General features: G+C 35.7%; 1 protein-coding gene across 1 annotated transcript in view; it reads left to right on the forward strand.

The window, feature by feature from the left end:
* INSC (INSC spindle orientation adaptor protein) overlaps positions 1-22,524 on the forward strand; it is a 378,936-nt gene that overhangs the window by 87,358 nt on the left and 269,054 nt on the right. The window contains exon 5 of the mRNA XM_053720626.1: positions 11,004-11,129. Coding sequence (XP_053576601.1) covers positions 11,004-11,129 — 126 coding nt within the window. The remainder of the gene's footprint in view (positions 1-11,003; positions 11,130-22,524) is intronic.

Here is a 22,524-nt window from a genome sequence, read left to right on the forward strand (position 1 = left end):
AGAGACAGATTGTGAAACCATTGAGAAAATCCAATATAATCCTACAGCTATGCCAATTTGGGGAACTTCCATCATACTGGATAGATGTGTATTTGGTGAGTGGGGGGGGGGGGGGGAGTGGGAGAAGAAAACCCCCTTTCCCCCTTTTATCCTTTCTTTTTTGTGTGTTTGGTTTTTGTTTTATTATTATGTGTATGACTGAGACTCAACTCAAAACAGGAGATGAAGTTATAAGGTAATGGCATAAAAATAATTATGCTCTGCATGAAGGAGAAGGGAAAGGGGGAAGGGGTTTCTTAGTTAATAATTGGGGACTTAAAGAAAATCAATGGTTATTGAGAACTGAATGTTCAATCTAACAAATAGAGGCCCATTTATCAAGCTCCATATGGAGCTTGAAAGGCCGTGTTTCTGGCGAGTCTTCAGACTCGCCAGAAACACAAGTTATGGAGCAGCGGTCTAAAGACCGCTGCTCCATAACCCTGTCCGCCTGCTCTGAGCAGACGGACAGGAATCGCCGCAAGTCAACCCGATCGAATATGATCAGGTTGATTGACACCTCCCTGCTGGCAGCCGATTGGCAGGGGATGACGTTGCACTAGCAGCTCTTGTGAGATGCTGGTGCAATGCTGAATACGGAGAGCGTATTGCTCTCCGCATTCAGCGAGGTCTTGCGGACCTGATCTGCACTGTCGGATCAGGTCCGCAAGACCTTTCATAAATAGGCCCCATTGGATCAAAAAGATATGTTATGCTGATTAAACTTATGTTAATATGTTATAATAGTTTATGAAGTACCCCTGCCCTTCTCTATTATAGATTGTAATTGCAAAAGCATGAAACCAATTTTAAAATGTTTGTAATAGTACACTTTAATGTGTGATATTTGCAATATCATTTTAAATTGAAATGTACAATGTATTTTTCTCTTTGAAAATTATCCAGGAAATGATGTATGTAGACTCTGTAATATTATCAGAATCTGTCAATATAAAGATAAAAAAAACCCATCTTAACATGGATTGTTTAATAACTATGTGGTGGCTTTGTGTCCTGGATAGTGCTTTGGAACAGAGAGTATATCACTGCATTATACCAATATGTTGCTTTTTTTTTTATGTTTCTGGCTTTTACTAGGTAAGTCTACAAAAATAAGTACATGACCCTATTTGAAAACCACAACTTTAAAAGTTGCTTAACATAAAAGTACAATAAAAATACTATAAAGTGTTACAACATACCAGTCCAATAAATCAATATGACTTCAGCTTCACATAAATACATTTGTTATCCTTTTAATGATTTACAATTCAGTTACAAACGTATTTTTTCTCGAACCTTTGGCCTAGCTCCTATGGAATTCTGCAACATTGATTAAGGACTGAGGTCCAAAACGTTGTTCCATTTGTGCACCTTGGTGGCTCAATAAATTGTGCATTATCTTATACTTTGGAAGTGGTGAGTGCTGCTGTCTTTTGGACTTGTGTATTCTGCAACATTACGATTAGATGCCTGTGAGCTGTCATACTGTATCTGTGAGAAAGAGTTGTTGGAGGCGTGCAGCAACAGCTTGCAAGAAGTATCTATAGCCCATACTTGCTATTTGATCATCTATGACATGGTAGCGTCAGTATCCTATGACTAGTTTTACTATGTGTGGAAGCCCATAAAGCTGGTGTAGGTTCCTCTCTCAATGCAAGATCTAAAAGTAGTTTAGCTGTCACACAAACTTAAAGTGCATTGAACTCAATGCAGAAGATAAAAAATAGATGATCATCTGAATTGAGTTATAGAAGTACAAGTAACCCCCAACCCCCTAAAAAAATAAAGTTGTCCTAAAAAAATAAAATAAAAAGAAAGCACCCCAAAAATGCTATAAATAACCTCAACATTTGTACTCACATTGCGAAAATCCAGTTCCTCTTGACCCGATATTGGGCCCTCTTCATACCGAGTCCAGGTGCTGGGGGCCCATCTTCGTGGCATTGGAGGCGGACTTTGACAGCCTCTTCTTCCGCCTCTGCTCCGCATCTTCTTCGACGTTGAAGAACTCTTAATCTAGGCTCCAGGCGCTGGGGGGCCACCTTTGCGGCACGGAAGTGTACTTCTTCAGCCTCTTCCGCCACCTCTGCTCTGCATCTTCTTTCTTCTGATCTTCAGTTCTCTTCCCAGAGCCCTCATCTTCATGCTGGCACCGCTGCACATTATATTTCCATAAGCGAAGAACCCCTTTAAATAGAGGTACTGCTTCATTCCCTGTTGGCTGTTTTTTAATATCAATTCCTATTGCCTGATTTTAATCTTCCTTGGATATATCTTTCTTTGCAATTTTATGAAATTCAGTGTTCAAAATCAATACAAAGTTAAAAGGACATGAAACCAAATATATATTTCATGATTCAGATAGAGCATACAATTTTAAACAACTTTCCAATATACTTTTACTATCAAATTTGCTTTTTTCACTTGGTATCCTTTGTTGAAGGAGCAGCAATGCACAACTGGGAGCTAGCTGAATACATCTGGTGAGCCAATTACAAGAGGCATATATGTACAGCCACCAATAAGCATCTACCTCCCAGTAGTACATGATTGATTCTAAGCTTACTTAGGTATGTTTTTCAACAAAGGATACAAACAGAATAATGTTAATTAGATAATAGAAGTAAATTGGAAAGTTGTTTAAGATTGTATGCTCTCTCTAAATCATTAAAAGAAACATTTTGGGTTTCATATCCCTTTAATTATTCATAAGATAAGTTTAAAAAAAATGGTTTAAGCAATTTGCAGCATTTTGAAAAGCTAGTTTACAGATTTAGATTTTTGGCCTCTATATAGAACGAGTGACAGAGCACAAGTTTTACATAAAAGCAAAACATGTCCCTTTAATTTGTACTGATGCTCCTGATTCACTAAGAATTGAGTGCATTTAGATTCCCAGAATGCCTCTAGATACAGTTTTGCTCCCTTAGCCAACTAAGGCCTCGCTTCCATTGAGTTGTAATTCAGTTTGCGTGCACTTGCAAACCGTTAAATATGCTGTCGAAAGCAATATCGCTTAACGACTGTTTCCAATGGCGCGTTATACCTCAATATCGGCAGCCGGACTTCGGCTGCCGAAAAGATCTTCGCGTCCCATAGAAAGTAATAGAAGCCGTTAATCGATAAATTATACCAGGTTTCCAATGAAAGCGCTAACCGTTAATACACTGTCGGAGGCTGTCGATACATTGAGACATATTACCCCCAGCTCAACTAGGTGTAAAAGAGGAAAATTGTGCTTTTTGAGACCTATTTTCTATTGAAATTATAAAACTTGCAAATAATGCAAGTGTTTTAATGTAGAAATAAATTGTTATAAGTAATATTTATTGTTGTCTCATGTATAGAAATAGTTGAACTTATAGTCTAATAGAAATATCAGTATATATTTAAATATAATAATATATGCAAGAACATATCTACAGAATGCAAACTAGACCTATGCCTAGGGCAGCAATCAATATTACTTATATTTATGAAGTGTTAAATATAATTATATTAGAAAATAGTATTTGATTATTAAAAATATGGATAAGTGTTTCTTTATTTTTCTTGAGAGGTGATCAACGGTAAGGAGCACAGACGTTAAACGTAAATTCTATAGTGTAAGGTCGGGTTACCTTAGCAACTAATTGATTTTCAAGAAATCTGACATCAGATGGAAGCGTTAACACAACGTTAACTTACAGCTACACGAAAAGAGCGTCTGCAAATATTTCAATGGAAACCTGGTACTAAAATGGAGCCGTAAATTACTTTTAGCTGTCGGCCACTTCGGTAGCTTACGGCTCCATTTTTAACGACTCAATGGAAGCGAGGCCTATGAAGTTTACTTTCAGTGCTAAATAATAAAACAAATCAATATTCCTATAGAGAAGAAAAACATTTTTTTTTAAACTTTATTTTAGCTGATGAGAAGTTTATGAAGAAAAGTTATAATTGTTTGTTGTCATTTGCTGATTTAACCATTAACTGAACATAAGACAATATACAGAACTACAGAGACTTTTACTACATCGAGGAATACATTGTTTAAACATCAATATCTCTGGTCCGCAGCCAAGGCTATATATAACTAGCAGTTTGTGCTTAAACTGTGACGAACAATCTCAGACGTTGTCTTTACATTCCATTAAATAATTGTGCTTTCTTTATATTAAATTAAGTTTAACCACTCAGACCCAATCATATATAACGATGCATGTTCGGTTTAATACAGGAGATGCAAATGTTATTTGTTATTCATAGAATCGAGTTATTATGCTCTCACAGACTACCTACAAATAACTCTAATAGCTGATTCTTAGTACATTTTTATTCATAATTTCAGTGAAAAATTGTACATTGAAAAGTTTTACTTATTCATTAGATGCATTTTAAATACATGAACAATCTAGATTCTTGTTTCTGCATTTCTATCATCTATCTATCTATCTATCTATCTATCTATCTATCTATCTATCTATCTATCTATCTATTATCTATCTATCATCTATATAATTTAAATATCACTTTTGCAAAACCTTTTCTTTTAAAACCTGAAGTTGTTTTTAACTTACATTTTAGATTTTTTCCTTCAAATTTAGGTTTTGGAAACACCAGTAATGGCATAATTTTGAGTGAGGCTGCCAACTATTCTAAATAAATTGTGTTTGTGTGTGTATATTTATATATATATATATATATATATATATATATATATATATATATATATATATATATATATATACACAAAAAACAGAGAAATACAGCGCTACAAATGTAGATAGTCCCCAATCAAGAAAAGTACCAGTAATGTCCTATGTTTATAGGTCTCCCTGTGATTTTCCAATGACACTAAATCGTTGATATCTGGAGGGAAGAGAGGGTTCTATTCTTCTACCTGCAGCCTACTCCCAAAAAATGAATATACAAGTACAGGGCTTGAAATTTCCAGTGGTCCCAGACGACTTAGAAATTGCAGCAGACCATGTAAAAATTTGACTTGTTCTCAGTCTCACCTAGAGTGGTTGCAAATATATGAAAGATACATACTTTCAAGAAGCATTTAACTTGACTCATCAGTGGGGTTCCCTTCTTGTGGGAATTTGCCAGAAATGGCCATTCCCCCCTTACCATTTTTAAAGATAACTCCCTGACTGACTCTTCCATTCTTAGTTCATCATAGGATTGACAGCACTAAGTTCCTTTTCACTCTCCTCTTCTCAGCATTTGATATAGTATGAGGTATCCGTTACAAGCAAGGAAGGAACTGTTAATTAGGTTGGCTCGGCAGGTAGCTATTGCTCTTCTTCTAAAGCCTGTAGGGGCAGCCTTCTGGAGTAGATGCAGTGGGTGCTTCCATGATGATATTTAATAGCAATGGTCTGAGCATGCAAATTCAAGACTGTCTTTCAGCCATATGCACTGCTAAAAACAATAACACAACATGCTTGCCACAGAACCTAGTATAGTAAGCCCCGAAGCACTATGGACTACTCTAATCGACCTATACTTAAAAGCTAGTCCCATATCTAGATGGAAGAACCTGCTCTGACTGACACAGCTGAAACCCATGCCAAATGTACAAAGGTAAGTTCCTCTGTTGCAGGGAAGGTCAATAAATATACTCATGGATAACAGGTCAATAATGTGTTCAAAATTACTGCAAGGAGGGAACAAGGCATTGTGCTCTGCTCGGAGAAGTGAGATAAATATTTTTATGGACACAAAAATATACAGAGGGCTCCATGTACTAAGCGGTCTGCGAGGTCTTCGTGACTATTTCCGTCTAAATTTCTGCGTGCGGATCAATAACCGTATGTACTATGCCACGAATCCATTGAAAACCTTACATTAACAAATGTCAAGCGAACTTGTCCGCAACTCTTGAATTCCAGTCTTTTTTGTAGCTTGAAAATATTCGCTCAACATAAATCTCGCACAAAACAGTAATTACTAAACTATCTATTTATACGCTCGTGAATTTTTCTGCACCTACCTCGTGAAAAATCCGTCGCCAGCTAATAGGTGGCAAGCACCATAATAAACAATAGGGTCTATAAGATATACGTCTACAACTGATTTAAAAGAGGGACAATACAATTGAATCATTACTCACTTTTGATCCTGCTAGCCATGGAGACACTTCTTCAACTGTATATTATTCGTCTGATGCAAATCAGGGGTAGAAGGCAAATTTGTCAACCTGATGCCATACCAAATCCGGTTAGAAGAAGGAGATTACGAGTACAGCGGGTATTCCTTCCTCGGGTTCCTTTAGATGCCCTTTCGATAGAGAGGTTATTCAAAGGTTCTGTCTGGATCGACATTCAATATTGACTTTATATGCTCAAATAGCACATTTTCTAGATCCTGTGACTGCTCATTCAAGGGCCATTCCCGGAATCCTCAAGTTTCTTGCTGCCTTGCACTTTTTTGCCACCGGATCATTTCAGGCAGTGTCCAGCGTCATCATTGGTTTCAGTCAGTCTGCCTTTTCTCGTCATCTATCCAAAGTTATCGATGCACTCATGCATATATTCCCAGAATATTTTTGTCTACCATCTACCATTTATGTCGTTGTACCTTTTTTTGATTTGGTCAAAGTCCTTTTTCCCAGGTCCCTGAGCACTGACAGCATCGCTTATCCGAGGCAGGCAACATCTCGCTAGCTGCGAGTTCAAGCGAGTCGAGCAGACACGTTGTCAGCGAGAAAATTGACGCTTTAGTACATGGAACCCAGAAAATTAACAGTGGTCCATCTACATGCAGATCTGAACAAATGACATAAGCAGCTTATCAGCTTATCAAACAGAATGGTAGCTTCACAAACAAGTGTTTTTGTGTAAAATGATTTGAACATGGGCGTTTCATGCGCGTATATGAAATTGTCTCTCAAATCCCAAAGTAATTCTGTAATATTTCTACCCTACAGTTCTTCCTGTTTACTTTGTCCTCCATTGCAAACTTTTACATAGCAAAAAGCTCTCATTATTTCTATAAGACATCTCGCCATTTGCAGGGACAGCCCTCTTTTTATAGATTTCCATGAGGGCTGCCCCTTCGAGTGTTGGCATGGAAAAACGTGTAGACCAGCAAAATGTTTAGAATCGGACCCCTAACATTGCACCCTATTCTGGGAATTTACTAAAAATGGAGAGAGCCAGGAATAATAATCTATCAGATTTAAAAGAAATCTTATTGTTGAGTATTGTCTAGTGATATTAGTTAAGATATAGGCATTTATATCATTTGGATTACATATATGGTTTTATGTAGGGCAGAGTTTTTTTTTTGTATATCCTTTAAAATCAAAGTTTTTATATTACTCTATAGCTTTTTGTATTAAATATAATCTAAATAATCTATACACTTCCCTAGTTTTACGTTTTTGAAAGAAAAGGTTGGTAAACTTTGTTCTGTGAAATGTTTTACAGGGTCACTGAGGTGGATGAACAAGGTGTTCATTTGACATGGTTAAACATTTTGGGGTATATTTAACATAGTGCGAACGGACATGATGTGATGTAGCGTATCATGTCCGCTGCACATCGATAAATGCAGACAGCGTATGCTGTCAGCATTTATCATGCCACCAGCAGTTTTTGTGAACTGCTGGTGCAATGCCGCCCCCCTGCAGATTTGCGGCCTATTGGCCGCTAGAAGGGAGTGTCAATCAATCCGATCGTATTCGATTGGGTTGATTTCTGTCCGCGGCCTCAGAGCAGGAGGACAAGTTGTGGAGCAGCGGTCTTTAGGGTAGCTTGATAAATCGGCCCTCAGAAAAGTCATGATTCTCTGATTAAACCTTAGCTATCATCAAGAATATAAAGTTAAAGGGATAGTAAACACCAAAAATGTTATTGTTTAGAAAGATAGATAATCCCTTTATTTACCATTCCCCACTTTTGCATAACCAACACAGTTATAGAAATATACTTTTTACCTCTGTGATTACCTTGTATCTAAGCTTCTGCTGACTGCCTCCTTATCTCAGATCTTGTGACAGACTTGCATTTCAGGCAATTAGTGCTGACTCTTAAATAACTTCATGTGCATGAGCTCAGTGTTATCTATATGGAACACATGAACTAACACCCTCTAGCTGTGAAAACCTGTCAAATGCATTCAGATAAGAGGGGGCCTTCAAGGAATTAGCATATGAGCTTGCCTAGGTTTAGCATTCAACTAAGAATAACAAGAGAACAAAGCAAATTTGATGATAAAAGAAAGTTGTTTAAAATGTAATGCCCTATCTGAATCATGAAAGTTTAATTTGGACTTTACTATCCCTTTAAAGCGACATAAATTATAGGTAGTATAAAGAGCTGTACAATTCTAGCATACTAATGTAAAGATGCTGCTGCAATGAAGTATTAAAAAGAGCCATATTAACCATTTTTAATTCTGAGATTTGTATCTTATGCTCTCTTACACTTCCTATTTTGTGCTAGCAGATGAAAATAATTGGTAAATTTCCTTTGCAAGTGGTAGTAAGTAACTTATTTATATTTTTGCCATTATGGTTTTTTTTCTTGCAAAAAATAAAATAAATATATATGTTTCTTACATTTAGATAAAGTAAATTATGGTAACATAATATTTATTTTCAATTGCAAATTAATATATTTTGTACTGTGTAACTGGAGTTATTAATAAAATAATATAATAATCAAGTGAAATATTGTGGAAGAAAGTTTTACTAATAAAACAATAGTGCAGTATACAAAAATAGTTTCTCATATTAAAATGCTTATTATTGCTGATATCTAGGCTATTTGCATCATACATTCTTGATAATTAGGTACAAAAACCTCAGTTCCAGTAATTCATGTGTACAAATTTGACTTGTTCATCAACTTTAATTAAAATGGTATTTAAAATGGTAAAAGTCAAATGAGAATATGTATCCCTCCCACGGAAGACAAGCTACATATTCTGTTAAACTGCTGATGGGAACCTTGTCTAATATAAGGGGAAATCTAATGTAAAATGTATGTGCTTTAAATTGTTAGATCGTTTGTTTGCATTTCTTACTTTAGGTTATTATGTAAACCAGCCTAGGGGTAAATAGGTAACTCCTATTGGCAGATACAAGTAAATGCACTCCTGATTGGCTAATGGTGGTTACCTGCTTGAGACCAAACATGCTTGGGCTCCAGAACAGGACTTTACCTAAAAACAGGACTTTACCTAAGTGTTTAAAACCTTTGTTTACATATGTGTACATATGTATTTATATGTGTACATATGTATTTGTATATATATATATATATATATATATATATATGTATTTATATGTGTATAGATGTATTTATATGTGTACATATGTATTTATTTGTGTATATATGTATTTATATGTGTATATATGTATTTATATGTATATATATGTATTTATATGTGTACATATGTATTTATATGTGTATATATGTATTTATATGTATATATATAATATATATATATATGTATTTATATGTGCATATATGTATTTATATGTGTACATATGTATTTATATGTGTATATATGAATTTATATGTGTATATATGTATTTATATGTGTACATATGTATTTATATGTGTATATATGTATTTATATGTGTACATATGTATTTATTTGTGTATATATGTATTTATATGTGTATATATGTCTTTATATGTATATATATATATATATGTATTTGTAGGTGTACATATGTATTTATATGTGTACATATGTATTAATATGTGTACATATGTATTTATATGTGTATTTATATGTGTACATATGTATTTATATGTGTATATATGTATTTACTGACATATACACATATAAACACATAATTACACATGTAAACATGTATAAACATAAATATAAGTGCATTGGAACCCTTTGCAGTTAAGTAGATGAAACATGAAAAATCATATTTATGCAATATTCGTATTTAATAAAGTCTTACACTGTGTATTTACTGTAAATATTTCACATTCCAATGTTCTGCACATAGCATAATATATACTTTGTATTTATAAATAGATATACCTATATATATGTGAATATCTATACCTATATATAAATATAGATGTATACTGTACCAAAATACCGTTAGATATATGTAGAAATATGTATTTATGAATAAATAGAACATATTGTGCTATGTGAAGAATATTGGAATGTGAAATATTCATAATTTCATGTCGGGTTAGCAATATGAGATTGTGTTTGAATATGAGATTGTGTTTTCTTCCACTTTTTTTGCTCCCTTGACTTATACGGGGGGAGACTTATACGGGGAATAGGTTAACGCGCACATCGGGTTAGTGTGTGAGCAACCCGACTGGCCCATAGTAAGCTAAGATCGGTAATGGAAAAAAATAAATGTAAAAAATGCTCTACTGAGTTGGACAAAAAAAATAAACAACACCACAGAGAGTATTAGAAGGCTGGTACTCAGTATTTCTGAATCCATTTGATATTGAACTTAATATTGTCTTGTAGGCTGTAACCTCAAAGTCCCCCAGTTAAAGGGACATTAAAAGCTAAATACATTTCATGCACCTCCCTCTAATTATGCTTACCGCCATTTTGGAATCTAGGTTTTTTTCTGCGTGTAACTGAAATACAGTGAAAGTGAGATTTTAACTTGACCCCAGTACTATGCTTATGAAATGTTTTTGGTGTTTAATGTCTCTTTATTTCTTTCCCCATTCTACTCAAAATATATAAAGAATATTACATCTTAAAAAGCTTCTTTGTTGATAACAATAAAAGTTTAATCAAGGGTTAAAGCAATTTAAAATAGAATGACAGAAGTGACTGTGTTTCTCAACCAGTTGTGCATAAAGTCGTTTCATCAGGCTGAATATAAGCATGTCATTTTTTTGCATGAGAATGTCCTTTTAAATAACTATTTTAAAAACTATGAATATGTATGTTATAGTGTTAGTAAAACAATAAAGTTTAATTAGCTAAAGGAATGTTGTTTGCTATTTATCCTTCAACAGGAAGGTGCTGTTGTTGTACTTTTCAAGATTTGCCGACAAGACTATTTTCGGTGCCTATATCCTTCTGCACTGAGAACTTTGGCATCGATTTGTTGTGTTGAAGATGGAATTCGCCAACTAGAGAAGGTAGGAACTAAAATCTATCAACGTTTGTAGATTCAGTAGATCTCTAATTACTTGTTGCAGTGATGTTTTTTTTTTTTTTTCTTTTTGTTTTTTTTTTAAATGTACCGTTGTATTGTTACATGAAATGGGTATAGGAGATATTACATATATATATATATATATACTTCCATATAGCTAAAGTACAGTAAAGAACTGATATTGTTAAAGTGTTAGACAACTTAAATGACAAAATCTTTCTAAGGATCAGGGTTTGCAAATCACCATGGATGTATACAAGGTAATAATACTCTGGCTATGGACAGATTTCTACACCACCAGCAATTCAAGGCAAAGGATATTCAGATATTTTTGACTTTTTATGATGCTCATTGATGTAACCTCTATGTGACTCACTATTGCTACCTCACAAACTTATGTTTCCATATGAGAAGCATATATTCCTCAATATGGTTTCTGATTGGCTGTATGGGCAGTCAAGTGTATATGGTATTGGGCATAAGATAATAGGAGTTGAAGCACAATGTTTTGCCAATTGAAGAGTGCATAGAGATTTGCTTGCAATGCCTGATAAGATATCATATCCTGGGGCAGCATTTTTTCAAACTCTGAACCTCTTTCCAATCCATTATACTTCACCTTGGTGTTTTTTGGAAATAAATCAAAAGAACAGAATACACAAAGTGCTCTCTGTCTCTGAAACTTGCACCTTTTCCAGAGTCATTAAACAATATGACTAATTATATTATTAGATAAATGACACTATTATAATCTGAAAACTTCCCCAATGGTGCCCTTGATATTTTTGTAACCGTATTACTTTTTTAAAGAATGTACCTATTATATTGTAATTCATTAGTAGTTTGACTATCTAGATAGGCTGAATTATGTATACAGTATTTCAGTAATTTTTGCTGCTTTTCAGAAGATTTGATTGCCAGCTTCTGGGGTTTGTACAGACCTTCACTCAAAGTGCTAAGCAGCCAATAGAAACAGACAGTACCATAATAATAATAATAATAATAATAATAATAATAATAATAATAATAATATCCCCACCTTTTGCCTCCAACTACTAACTAGATTGTAAATTCTCTAGACAGCAATGGTCCTATAATTTATTGATTGTAACCTATTGTATAGTGGTTTAGAAACTCTCGGTGTATTACAAATAACGATAATATAAAAATGAATTATATAAATAATGACTAGACCATTGTTGCACCCTATGAAAGGCTATGTAAATAAGAATTTTAGGTGCAGAAGAATTGCACAGAGATTTTCTTGGAGTGATTTAGTGATGAATTGATGTGTATGTCAAAAAGTGGAAGGGAGTAAAGAAAACTTTTGTGGCCTATGTACAAAACTAAGTTTCGTTTTATATGACATACCCAAAGAAAGGAACTAAATTCATTTTGAAAGCTTGACTTGAATTTTTAATCTGTAACAGTTAGACATTAGAGATTCAAATTTGTTAAATCTATTAATTGTTTTTTGTGGTTGGTACTGTAACATAGGCATTTAATTGTACACATATAACTATTCAAAAATAGCAAAAACTTTAATTTTCAGTACACAGTTATCCGTACAACCTTGTTTTCATGGTTGTAGAATTGTACATATGCTGTTCAGTCATTCAGTAGTAGACCGCTTCATAGTCTATTTATTTGAACTCTCTGAAGGTTATTTTGTATTTAGACATTTGTTTCTTCTTGAACTGATGGCAAATACAAATACCATAAATATATTATGGCTCTACAGTTTTTTGGCCTGTGTGGATTTAAATTAAACTTCTATATTAAATGATTTAAAAACGAATATTTATGACTGTCAAATGCACGTAAGGCACAGAAAAGTTGGATGCCTTATTTGGACTGTCTTCATCTGTGCTTTTTGATGGAAATTGAAACAGTTGTCTTTGGAACATTTTCTTTTATTTTGTTTCTAAAGCTTGCTTGTGAGAAATGTTTAATCAAGTATAATGCTTGTAAAAATGTAGTCCCTGCACTTGCCTTTCTGTTTTCTTTACAGTTTCATAGAACAAATAATAAGTTTGCCTGATGTCAACATCAGACTTGCATGCGCATAGCACACTAGTACAAAAACACTAATACATTATAGTGTGTGCTTAGTATTTTCTCTTACATCAAAATGATGCATAATTATAACTTTAGAAGCAGAGTTAAGTATCGGTTCATCATTTACCTATATGTAGGTAATATAATGATGAATGGGTATTTTAAAGGCCATGCAAGATACTCATATATATAAGTCCTAAATACCATTATGAACCTACACAATTATCTTAACCCACCCTAAGGCTTTTATATTACTATTATAACTTTACTTTTGATCTCTATGATCTTAACTAATACAAAATTAAATAAACTCTTCTGTAGCTGTTTATCCTGGATTTATACTTTTAATAAAACAACTATATTTTTATTGACCACGCTTTTGCTTCTAATTTACCCTGTGGTTTGGGTAGCTTCTTGTCCATACGAAGTTGCTCTGACATATCGTCGAATTGCAGTTGTGTTGGCCAGTGAGATCTCTGATGGTCTGTGGATCCCTCTGCCTGGAACACCTTCTCTTGCGTTCAGCTGAGCAGTGCCGGGGATGAGTTTGCCGAGCGACTTTGATGTCTCGGCTTGTGGTTTATAGCACTAAGTGTGCTCCTATTAATCGTGAGTTGCCATCTGTTTGCTAACATTATATGGTGATAGATATTATCACACTATGAGGCGCCTCTTTTCTGTCTTATAGGACTATCTGCCTGTAACCCTTTAATTGGTATAGAAATACTGAGGTTTGCTAAAGAGATTATTTGGATATATATCTAAGTTGCATACTGGTGTAATTAAAGTTTTAGTAAAAACAAAATTAAGTGCATGATTCAGATAGATCATACCATTTTAAAATGCTCTAATATATTAAAAGATTTTATTTTTGCACATTTATAATACTTTAAGGAACTCATATGGCTAAAGAATAGGTAGAATCAGGAGAATCCTACTTAGCATTTTTATATCTGAATTGATATTGTGTGAACTTCTTCATACTGAATGGATAATACGGGGCAAATTATCAAGCTCCAAATGGAGCTTGATACCCCTGTTTCCGAACGAGCCTTCATAACTTGTCCTCTGCCTCTGAGGCTGTGGTCTTCAATCTGCATGATTCCATACGATTGGGCTGATTGACATCCCCTGCTACCGGCCAATTGGCCGTGAATCTGCAGGGAGCGGCATTGCACAAGCAGTTCACCAGAACTGCTTGTGCAATGATAAATGCTAACAGCATTTCATGTCCATCCGCACTTTAATAAATCGGCCCCTACATGTCTTTCTAAATAAATTATTAGAGAGGCGTGTGGGTGAAAAACACTGAACTGAAAATACCTTATATCTTTAGTAGAGGGGGGAATTTATATAACTTTGATTCCAGTATAGCCCAGCACAAAAAAAGACAAAATCAACTTTTGTGTTCTGGAAAAGGAAGATCTAAAGAACAGTCTTTTTGAGGTGAGACCATTGCCGTGACCTATTTGGGAGGAAATAACACAAAGAAACACTTACATATACATTTCATAGTATTAGGATAATAATGTTAATTGGTTATATAATTAACCTTTTCCTCTGTTTACAATGGCTGATCATCCATATACAACATTGATTTACTAAAGATATATTATGTATGGTTTGATCAAAGCATCGAACTGTGTCTGATGACGGAACTTACAAAGATCTATGTAAACATTAATAATGTCAAAAAGTCATTTCACCGGTTATTTGTCTGAGATTGAAAACATAGCTACTGAAGGAGGAAATGCAATTCCAGGCAATATAAATTCACATAGTAAAGCAAACAGGTGCTAACTTGCAAGGACAGAGAGAAGAGAACTGGTCTGAGACATCATGTTTTGGTTTGGTGCTGTTGTATGAGGATGGGTTGCTTTTTATCACATTTTAAATTATTTTACTTAATTGACACCCTCTTTATGGAACATGTATGTTTCAACCTTGTAGAGGAATTTGGTAGAGAGATCAGTGTCCATTATATCTTAGTCAGACTATTTTGGTAGAATTTCATGGGTTAGTTGTCGTGTCTCAGACAGATGGTAAAAAATGAGTTTATTTACTTAGCAAGTGGAGGAGCAATGATCCAAGTTGACAGGGCACCTATGGACTTTGACAGTAACTTGGTTGAATTTTGTTGGCTTGGAATTGAAGTGTTATGATGGTACCTTTTTCTCCTTTTCTAGGGTTTTCTGGGAATTACCTTAAACTGGTATGGTGGGAATCTTGAGAATTAAGTTATGTTTGTCTAATAAGGAAGATGAAATGTTTTATTTTTGTAAATTAAGCTGAAATCTTTATTTGCTTCATAATTAATAAAATAATCCAGTGTTCTGCCTATGTGTGTGGGACGCTCATTCTAAGCATTACAATCTTTAGCTAGGATTAAATTACGTATCTGGGGTTGTTAGGAGCATACTATAAGGGTTATTTCAATGAGGTTTTTTGTTGGACAGGAATCCCTTGATTGATTTGACCCTAATCAAGCAAGTATTATGAGATCAGTTTATCTGTATTCTTATTCTCAGCTAGAACAGCTCAGTACACTATAGGCTTATTTTTAAGAAATCACTGCAGGCTACTTAAACTCAAACCTTCTGTTATGTAGATTTGTTCTATTTATTTTAGTAGAGGAATGTATTAGCAGAAACAATATTACATTACAATTGCTCAAGGTTTACAACAATAGTTGAAATAAAGAATTCAATTTAAAAGGTTAGAATATTGCTTAATATTTAATCATTAAGGATAATATATAATTATATAGAACAGGGAAGACAATTGACTGCCTGGGTAACATCAGGGCACAATAAAAACCCAGGTACACAAAACTAAAAAAAAATCCAAGAGCCAGTATAGTCCACCTTTATACTTTACCAAAACTTCATCTTTTCACATGAAAGGTAGTTAATATGCTAAATTTAGTCATTTTAATTATCAGGAAACAGCACTATTATCATTAAGTATGTACTATTCCATCCTGCATATTCATAGGCGGGTCACTCATAAGCAGAAGTCAGAGGGTCCTTTTCCAATGGATTAGTCAATATGACCATGATTGGCTGTACCTGCCTGCATTGTCATACATATAACAAATAAAAAAAGACAGATGTTATGGGCGAGTGATGCACTAAGCACAAAGGGGTTAAACTCACAGAAGGATTGTATTTAAGAGAAGGGGCATGCTGTATGCATAGAATACAAAGGTAACAATACCTTGCAGAAAAGTGTCAGCTTTACTGTCCTTTTAAATGTTCAGAGAAAAGGATATAGAATCCCTAAGCCTCAGCCAGAACTAAAATTGGAATGAATGGAACCTCAGAACCAGGTAGCATTTGACACAGGAGAACATTAAAAGTACTGTATATTCCAGCTAATAGTGAGGTTTTTTTTTTTTTGGTTTTTTTTTATGAGGTCCCTCAGCAAGTTACCCACATGTTCTTTTTGAGGTTTCATACTGCAGAAACCTTAGGGACAATATACACCAATTTTCATATAACTGCATGTAATAAACACTTTTATAAAGAATATGCACATATACTGATCTTAAAATCCAGTATAAAACATTTGAAAAAGTTACTTAGAAGCTCCCAATTTAGCACCGTTGATGAGGTTAGGCTGAGACACCCACTCAAGGAGGCTGGGAAAGCAGTAAGTGCAGACACTCCCCTTCCCTGCATATGAAAAGACAGATTACACAAACAATAGCAGCAAGGATACTTTGGGGCTTGGTTAGGAGTATGAAAATCTGCACAATGTTATTAAAAAATAAACAAAACCATACATTGTTACAAAAACACTCCAAGATGGGTTATATGAATGGATCATCTACACAACATTTATGCAAACAAAACCTAGGCCTAGATTTAGAGTTGGGCGGTAGCCGTCAAAACCAGCGTTAGAGGCTCCTAACGCTGGTTTTTACCGGCCGCTGGTATTTGGAGTCAGTCAGGAAAGGGTCTAACGCTCACTTTGCAGCCGCGACTTTTCCATACCGCAGATCCCCCTACGCCATTTGCGTATCCTATCTTTTCAATGGGATCTTCCTAACGCCGGTATTTAGAGTCTTGGCTGAAGTGAGCGTTAGAAATCTAACGACAAAACTCCAGCCGCAGAAAAAAGTCAGTAGTTAAGAGCTTTCTGGGCTAACGCCGGTTTATAAAGCTCTTAACTACTGTGCTCTAAAGTACACTAACACCCATAAACTACCTATGTACCCCTAAACCGAGGTCCCCCCACATCGCCGCCACTCTATTAAATTTTTTTAACCCCTAATCTGTCGACCGCACAACGCTGCCACCTACGTTATCCCTATGAAACCCTAATCTGCTGCCCCTAACACCGCCGACCACTATATTATATTTATTAACCCCTAATATGCCACCCCCAACGTCGCCACTACCTACCTACACTTATTAACCCCTAATCTGCCGACCGGACCGCACCGCTACTATAATAAATGTATTAACCCCTAATCCGCCTCACTCCCGCCTCAATAACCCTATAATAAATAGTATTAACCCCTAATCTGCTCTCCCTAACATCGCTGACACCTAACTTCAAGTATTAACCACTAATCTGCCGACCGGAGCTCACCGCTACTCTAATAAATTTTTTAACCCCTAAAGCTAATTCTAACCCTAACCCTAACACCCCCCTAAGTTAAATATAATTTTATTCTAACAAAATAAATTAACTCTTATTAAATAAATTATTCCTATTTAAATCTAAATACTTACCTGTAAAATAAACCCTAATATAGCTACAATATAAATTATAATTATATTGTAGCTATTTTAGGATTAATATTTATTTTACAGGCAACTTTGTATTTATTTTAACCAGGTACAATAGCTATTAAATAGTTAATAACTATTTAATAGTTACCTAGTTAAAATAATTACAAAATTACCTGTTAAATAAATCCTAACCTAAGTTACAATTAAACCTAACACTACACTATCAATTAATAAATTAAATAAACTACCTACAATTATCTACAATTAAACCTAACACTACACTATCAATAAATTAATTAAATACAATACCTACAAATAAATACAATTAAATAATCTAACTTAAGTACAAAAAATAAAAAAGAACTAAGTTACAAAAAATAAAAAAATATTTACAAACATTAGAAAAATATTACAACAATTTTAAACTAATTACACCTACTCTAAGCCCCCTAATAAAATAACAAAGCCCCCAAAATAAAAAAATTCCCTACCCTATTCTAAAATTAAAATAGAAAAGCTCCTTTACCTTACCAGCCCTGAAAAGGGCCCTTTGCGGGGCATGCCCCAAAGAATTCAGCTCTTTTGCCTGTAAAAAAAACATACAATACCCCCCCCCCAGCGTTACAACCCACCACTTACATACCCCTAATCTAACCCAAACCCCCCTTAAATAAACCTAACACTAAGCCCCTGAAGATCTCCCTACCTTGTCTTCATCACACCGGGTCCCGATATGTCCAGAAGAGCCTCCGAAATCTTCATCCAAGCCCAAGCGGGGGCTGAAGAGTGACGTCCATCCTCCGGCTGAAGTCTGGATCCAAGCGGCGGCTGAAGAAATCCATCATCGGGCTGAAGTCTTGATCCAAGCGGGCGCAGAAGAAGTCCATCATCGGGATGAAGTCTTCTATAAATCGGCATCTTCAATCTTCTTTCTTCCGGAGCCATCATCTTCCAGCCGACGCAGATCCATCCTCTTCTACCGACGCCTACTCGCCGAATGACGGTTCCTTTAAATGACGTCATCCAAGATGGCGTCCGTCGAATTCCGATTGGCTGATAGGATTCTATCAGCCAATCGGAATTAAGGTCGGAAAATTCTGATTGGCTGATGGAATCAGCCAATCAGATTCAAGTTCAATCCGATTGGCTGATCCGATCAGCCAATCAGATTGAGCTCGCATTCTATTGGCTGATCGGAACAGCCAATAGAATGCGAGCTCAATCTGATTGGCTGATCGGATCAGCCGATCGGATTGAATTTGAATTTGAATTTGAATTTGAATTTTCCTACCTTAATTCCGATTGGCTGATAGAATCCTATCAGCCAATCGGAATTCGACGGACGCTATCTTGGATGACGTCATTTAAAGGAACCGTCATTCAGCGAGTAAGCGTCGGTAGAGGAGGATGGATCCGCATCGGCTGGAAGATGATGGCTCTGGAAGAAAGAAGATTGAAGATGCCGCTTCATATGAATGGACTTCTTCAGCGCCCGCTTGGATCAAGACTTCAGCCCGATGATGGATTTCTTCAGCCGCCGCTTGGATCCAGACTTCAGCCGGAGGATGGACGTCACTCTTCAGCCCCCGCTTGGGCTTGGATCAAGACATCGGAGGAGCTCTTCTGGATCGATCGGTGAACCCGGCGTGGTGAAGACAAGGTAGGGAGATCTTCAGGGGCTTAGTGTTAGGTTTATTTAAGGGGGGTTTGGATTTGATTAGGGGTATGTGGGTGGTGGGTTGTAATGGGTTGTAATGTTGGGGGGGGTATTGTACGTTTTTTTTTTCCAGGCAAAAGAGCTGAATTCTTTGGGGCATGCCCAGCAAAGGGCCCTTTTCAGGGCTGGTAAGGTAAAAGAGCTTTTCTATTTTAATTTTAGAATAGGGTAGGGAATTTTTTTTTATTTTGGGGGGCTTTGTTATTTTATTAGGGGGCTTAGAGTAGGTGTAATTAGTTTAAAATTGTTGTAATATTTTTCTAATGTTTGTAAATATTTTTTTATTTTTTGTAACTTAGTTCTTTTTTATTTTTTGTTCTTAAGTTGGTTTATTTAATTGTATTTATTTGTAGGTATTGTATTTAATTAATTTATTGATAGTGTAGTGTTAGGTTTAATGTAACTTAGGTTAGGATTTATTTTACAGGTAATTTTGTAATTATTTTAACTAGGTAACTATTAAATAGTTATTAACTATTTAATAGCTATTGTACCTGGTTCAAATAAATACAAAGTTGCCTGTAAAATAAATATTAATCCTAAAATAGCTACAATATAATTATAATTTATATTGTAGCTATATTAGGGTTTATTTTACAGGTAAGTATTTAGATTTAAATAGGAATAATTTATTTAATAAGAGTTAATTTATTTTGTTAGAATAAAATTATATTTAACTTAGGGGGGTGTTAGGGTTAGGGTTAGAATTAGCTTTAGGGGTTAAAAAATTTATTAGAGTAGCAGTGAGCTCCGGTCGGCAGATTAGGGGTTAATACTTGAAGTTAGGTGTCGGCGATGTTAGGGAGAGCAGATTAGGGGTTAATACTATTTATTAATGGGTTATTAAGGCGGGAGTGAGGCGGATTAGGGGTTAATACATTTATTATAGTAGCGGTGCGGTCCGGTCGGCAGATTAGGGGTTAATAAGTGTAGGTAGGTAGCAGCAACATTGGGGGCGGCATATTATGGGTTAATAAATATAATATAGGGGTCGGCGGTGTTAGGGGCAGCAGATTAGGGGTACATAGGGATAACGTAGGTTGCGGCTGTGTACGGAGCGGCAGATTAGGGGTTAATAATAATATGCAGGGGTCAGCGATAGCGGGGGCGGCAGATTAGGGGTTAATAAGTGTAAGGTTAGGGGTGTTTAGACTCGGGGTTCATGTTAGGGTGTTAGGTGCAGACTTAGGAAGTGTTTCCCCATAGGAAACAATGTAGCTGCGTTAAGAGCTGAAAGCTGCTTTTTTGCAGGTGTTAGGTTTTTTTTCAGCTCAAACAGCCCCATTGTTTCCTATGGGGAAATCGTGCACGAGCACGTTTTTGAAGCTGGCCGTGTCCGTAAGCACCGCTGGAATTTAGAGTTGCAGTGGCGGTAAATATGCTCTACGCTCCCTTTTTGGAGCCTAACGCAGCCCTTCTGTGAACTCTAAATACCAGCGGTATTTAAAAGGTGCGGGAGAAAAAAAGCCAGCGTAGCTAACGCACCCCTTTGGCCGCAGAACTCTAAATCTAGCCGCTAGTGTACAATGTCCCTTTACTACTGCTGAGTATAGCTGGGTTTATATTGTAGTGAATGGGATCATTATTTTGTTTCTAGACCCAGTCAGCAGTATGTCAGTCATTCCTTACCAAAGCTAACTCTTGATACATAAAGTCATACAAAGAATACCTTTTTATAGTGTAATACTGATGAAGTGTGCTTATTGTGCATAAAACATGCCAGGCTGAGAGGGCATGGTGCCCACTACAGTGTTCATGTTACATCTTAAAGGGACAGTCAACTCCAAAAATGTTATTGTTTAGAAAGATAGATAATCCCTTTATTACCCATTCTCCAGTTTTGCATAACCAACACAGTGATATTAATACACTTTTTACCTCTGATTACCTTGTATCTAAGCCTCTTCTGACAGCCCCCTGATCCCATGACTTTTTATTTATTATCTATTGACGACTTGCACTTTAGCCAATTAGTGTAGTGTCACCTACAACCCACAGGCGTGAGCACAATGTTATCTATATGGTCCACATGAACTAGCAGTCTCCTGTTGTGAAAAGCAAATAAAAAGCATGTGAATAGAGGCTGTATGTAGTTTCTTAGAAACAGGCAGAAATTTAGAGGTTTAAATGCTATAAAGTATATTAATCTAACAATGTTGGTTGTGCAAAGCTGGGAAATGGGTAGTAAAGGTATTATTTATCTTTTTAAACAATAACAATGTTGGTGTCGACTGTCCCTTTAACCCTTTGAGTGCTAAGCACTTTCCCACATAGGTGCTAAGGTTTTCTTAAAGGGTTTTTTATTTAATATTTTTAAAAATATTTTATTTTTTACTTTTTATTTATTTATTTCAGATCCTAAGACTTACACCGTTGAAAAGGTTAGGCGATTACCTTGCCAACAGTGGGTCTTGGGGGTCTGTAGCTGCTTAGATGCCTGAGATACAGGCTTCTAAGCAGCATGCCCCCTGCTCCTATATTTAACATGGTTAATGTTAAATAAAGTTGCGCGGTGACGTCATCACGTTTATTGCGCGTGATGTCACCATACAAAACGGAAGCCCCGGCAATGCCTTTCATTATGCAGCACCGATCACCGGGGTAGGAGTGGGTGGGAGCCCCCAGATCTGCCTCAAGTTGGGAGAGTGCTAGTGACGGCTCTGAGCCGTCATTAGCACCAGAGTGGGAAACTCTGTGACGGCTCAGAGCCGTCATTAGCACTCAAAGGGTTAAGTATAAACAGTTTTTTACCTGCATTAATTTGGACTCTGATGGTGCTTTTTTTTTGCAAAATACAGTAGAAATAAATAACTGACAAACATACAATACAAAGACAATGCAATATCACTTTGAATTTGAAATAA

This window comes from Bombina bombina, chromosome 7 (assembly GCF_027579735.1).
Source record: "Bombina bombina isolate aBomBom1 chromosome 7, aBomBom1.pri, whole genome shotgun sequence".
Classification (NCBI taxonomy): domain Eukaryota; kingdom Metazoa; phylum Chordata; class Amphibia; order Anura; family Bombinatoridae; genus Bombina; species Bombina bombina.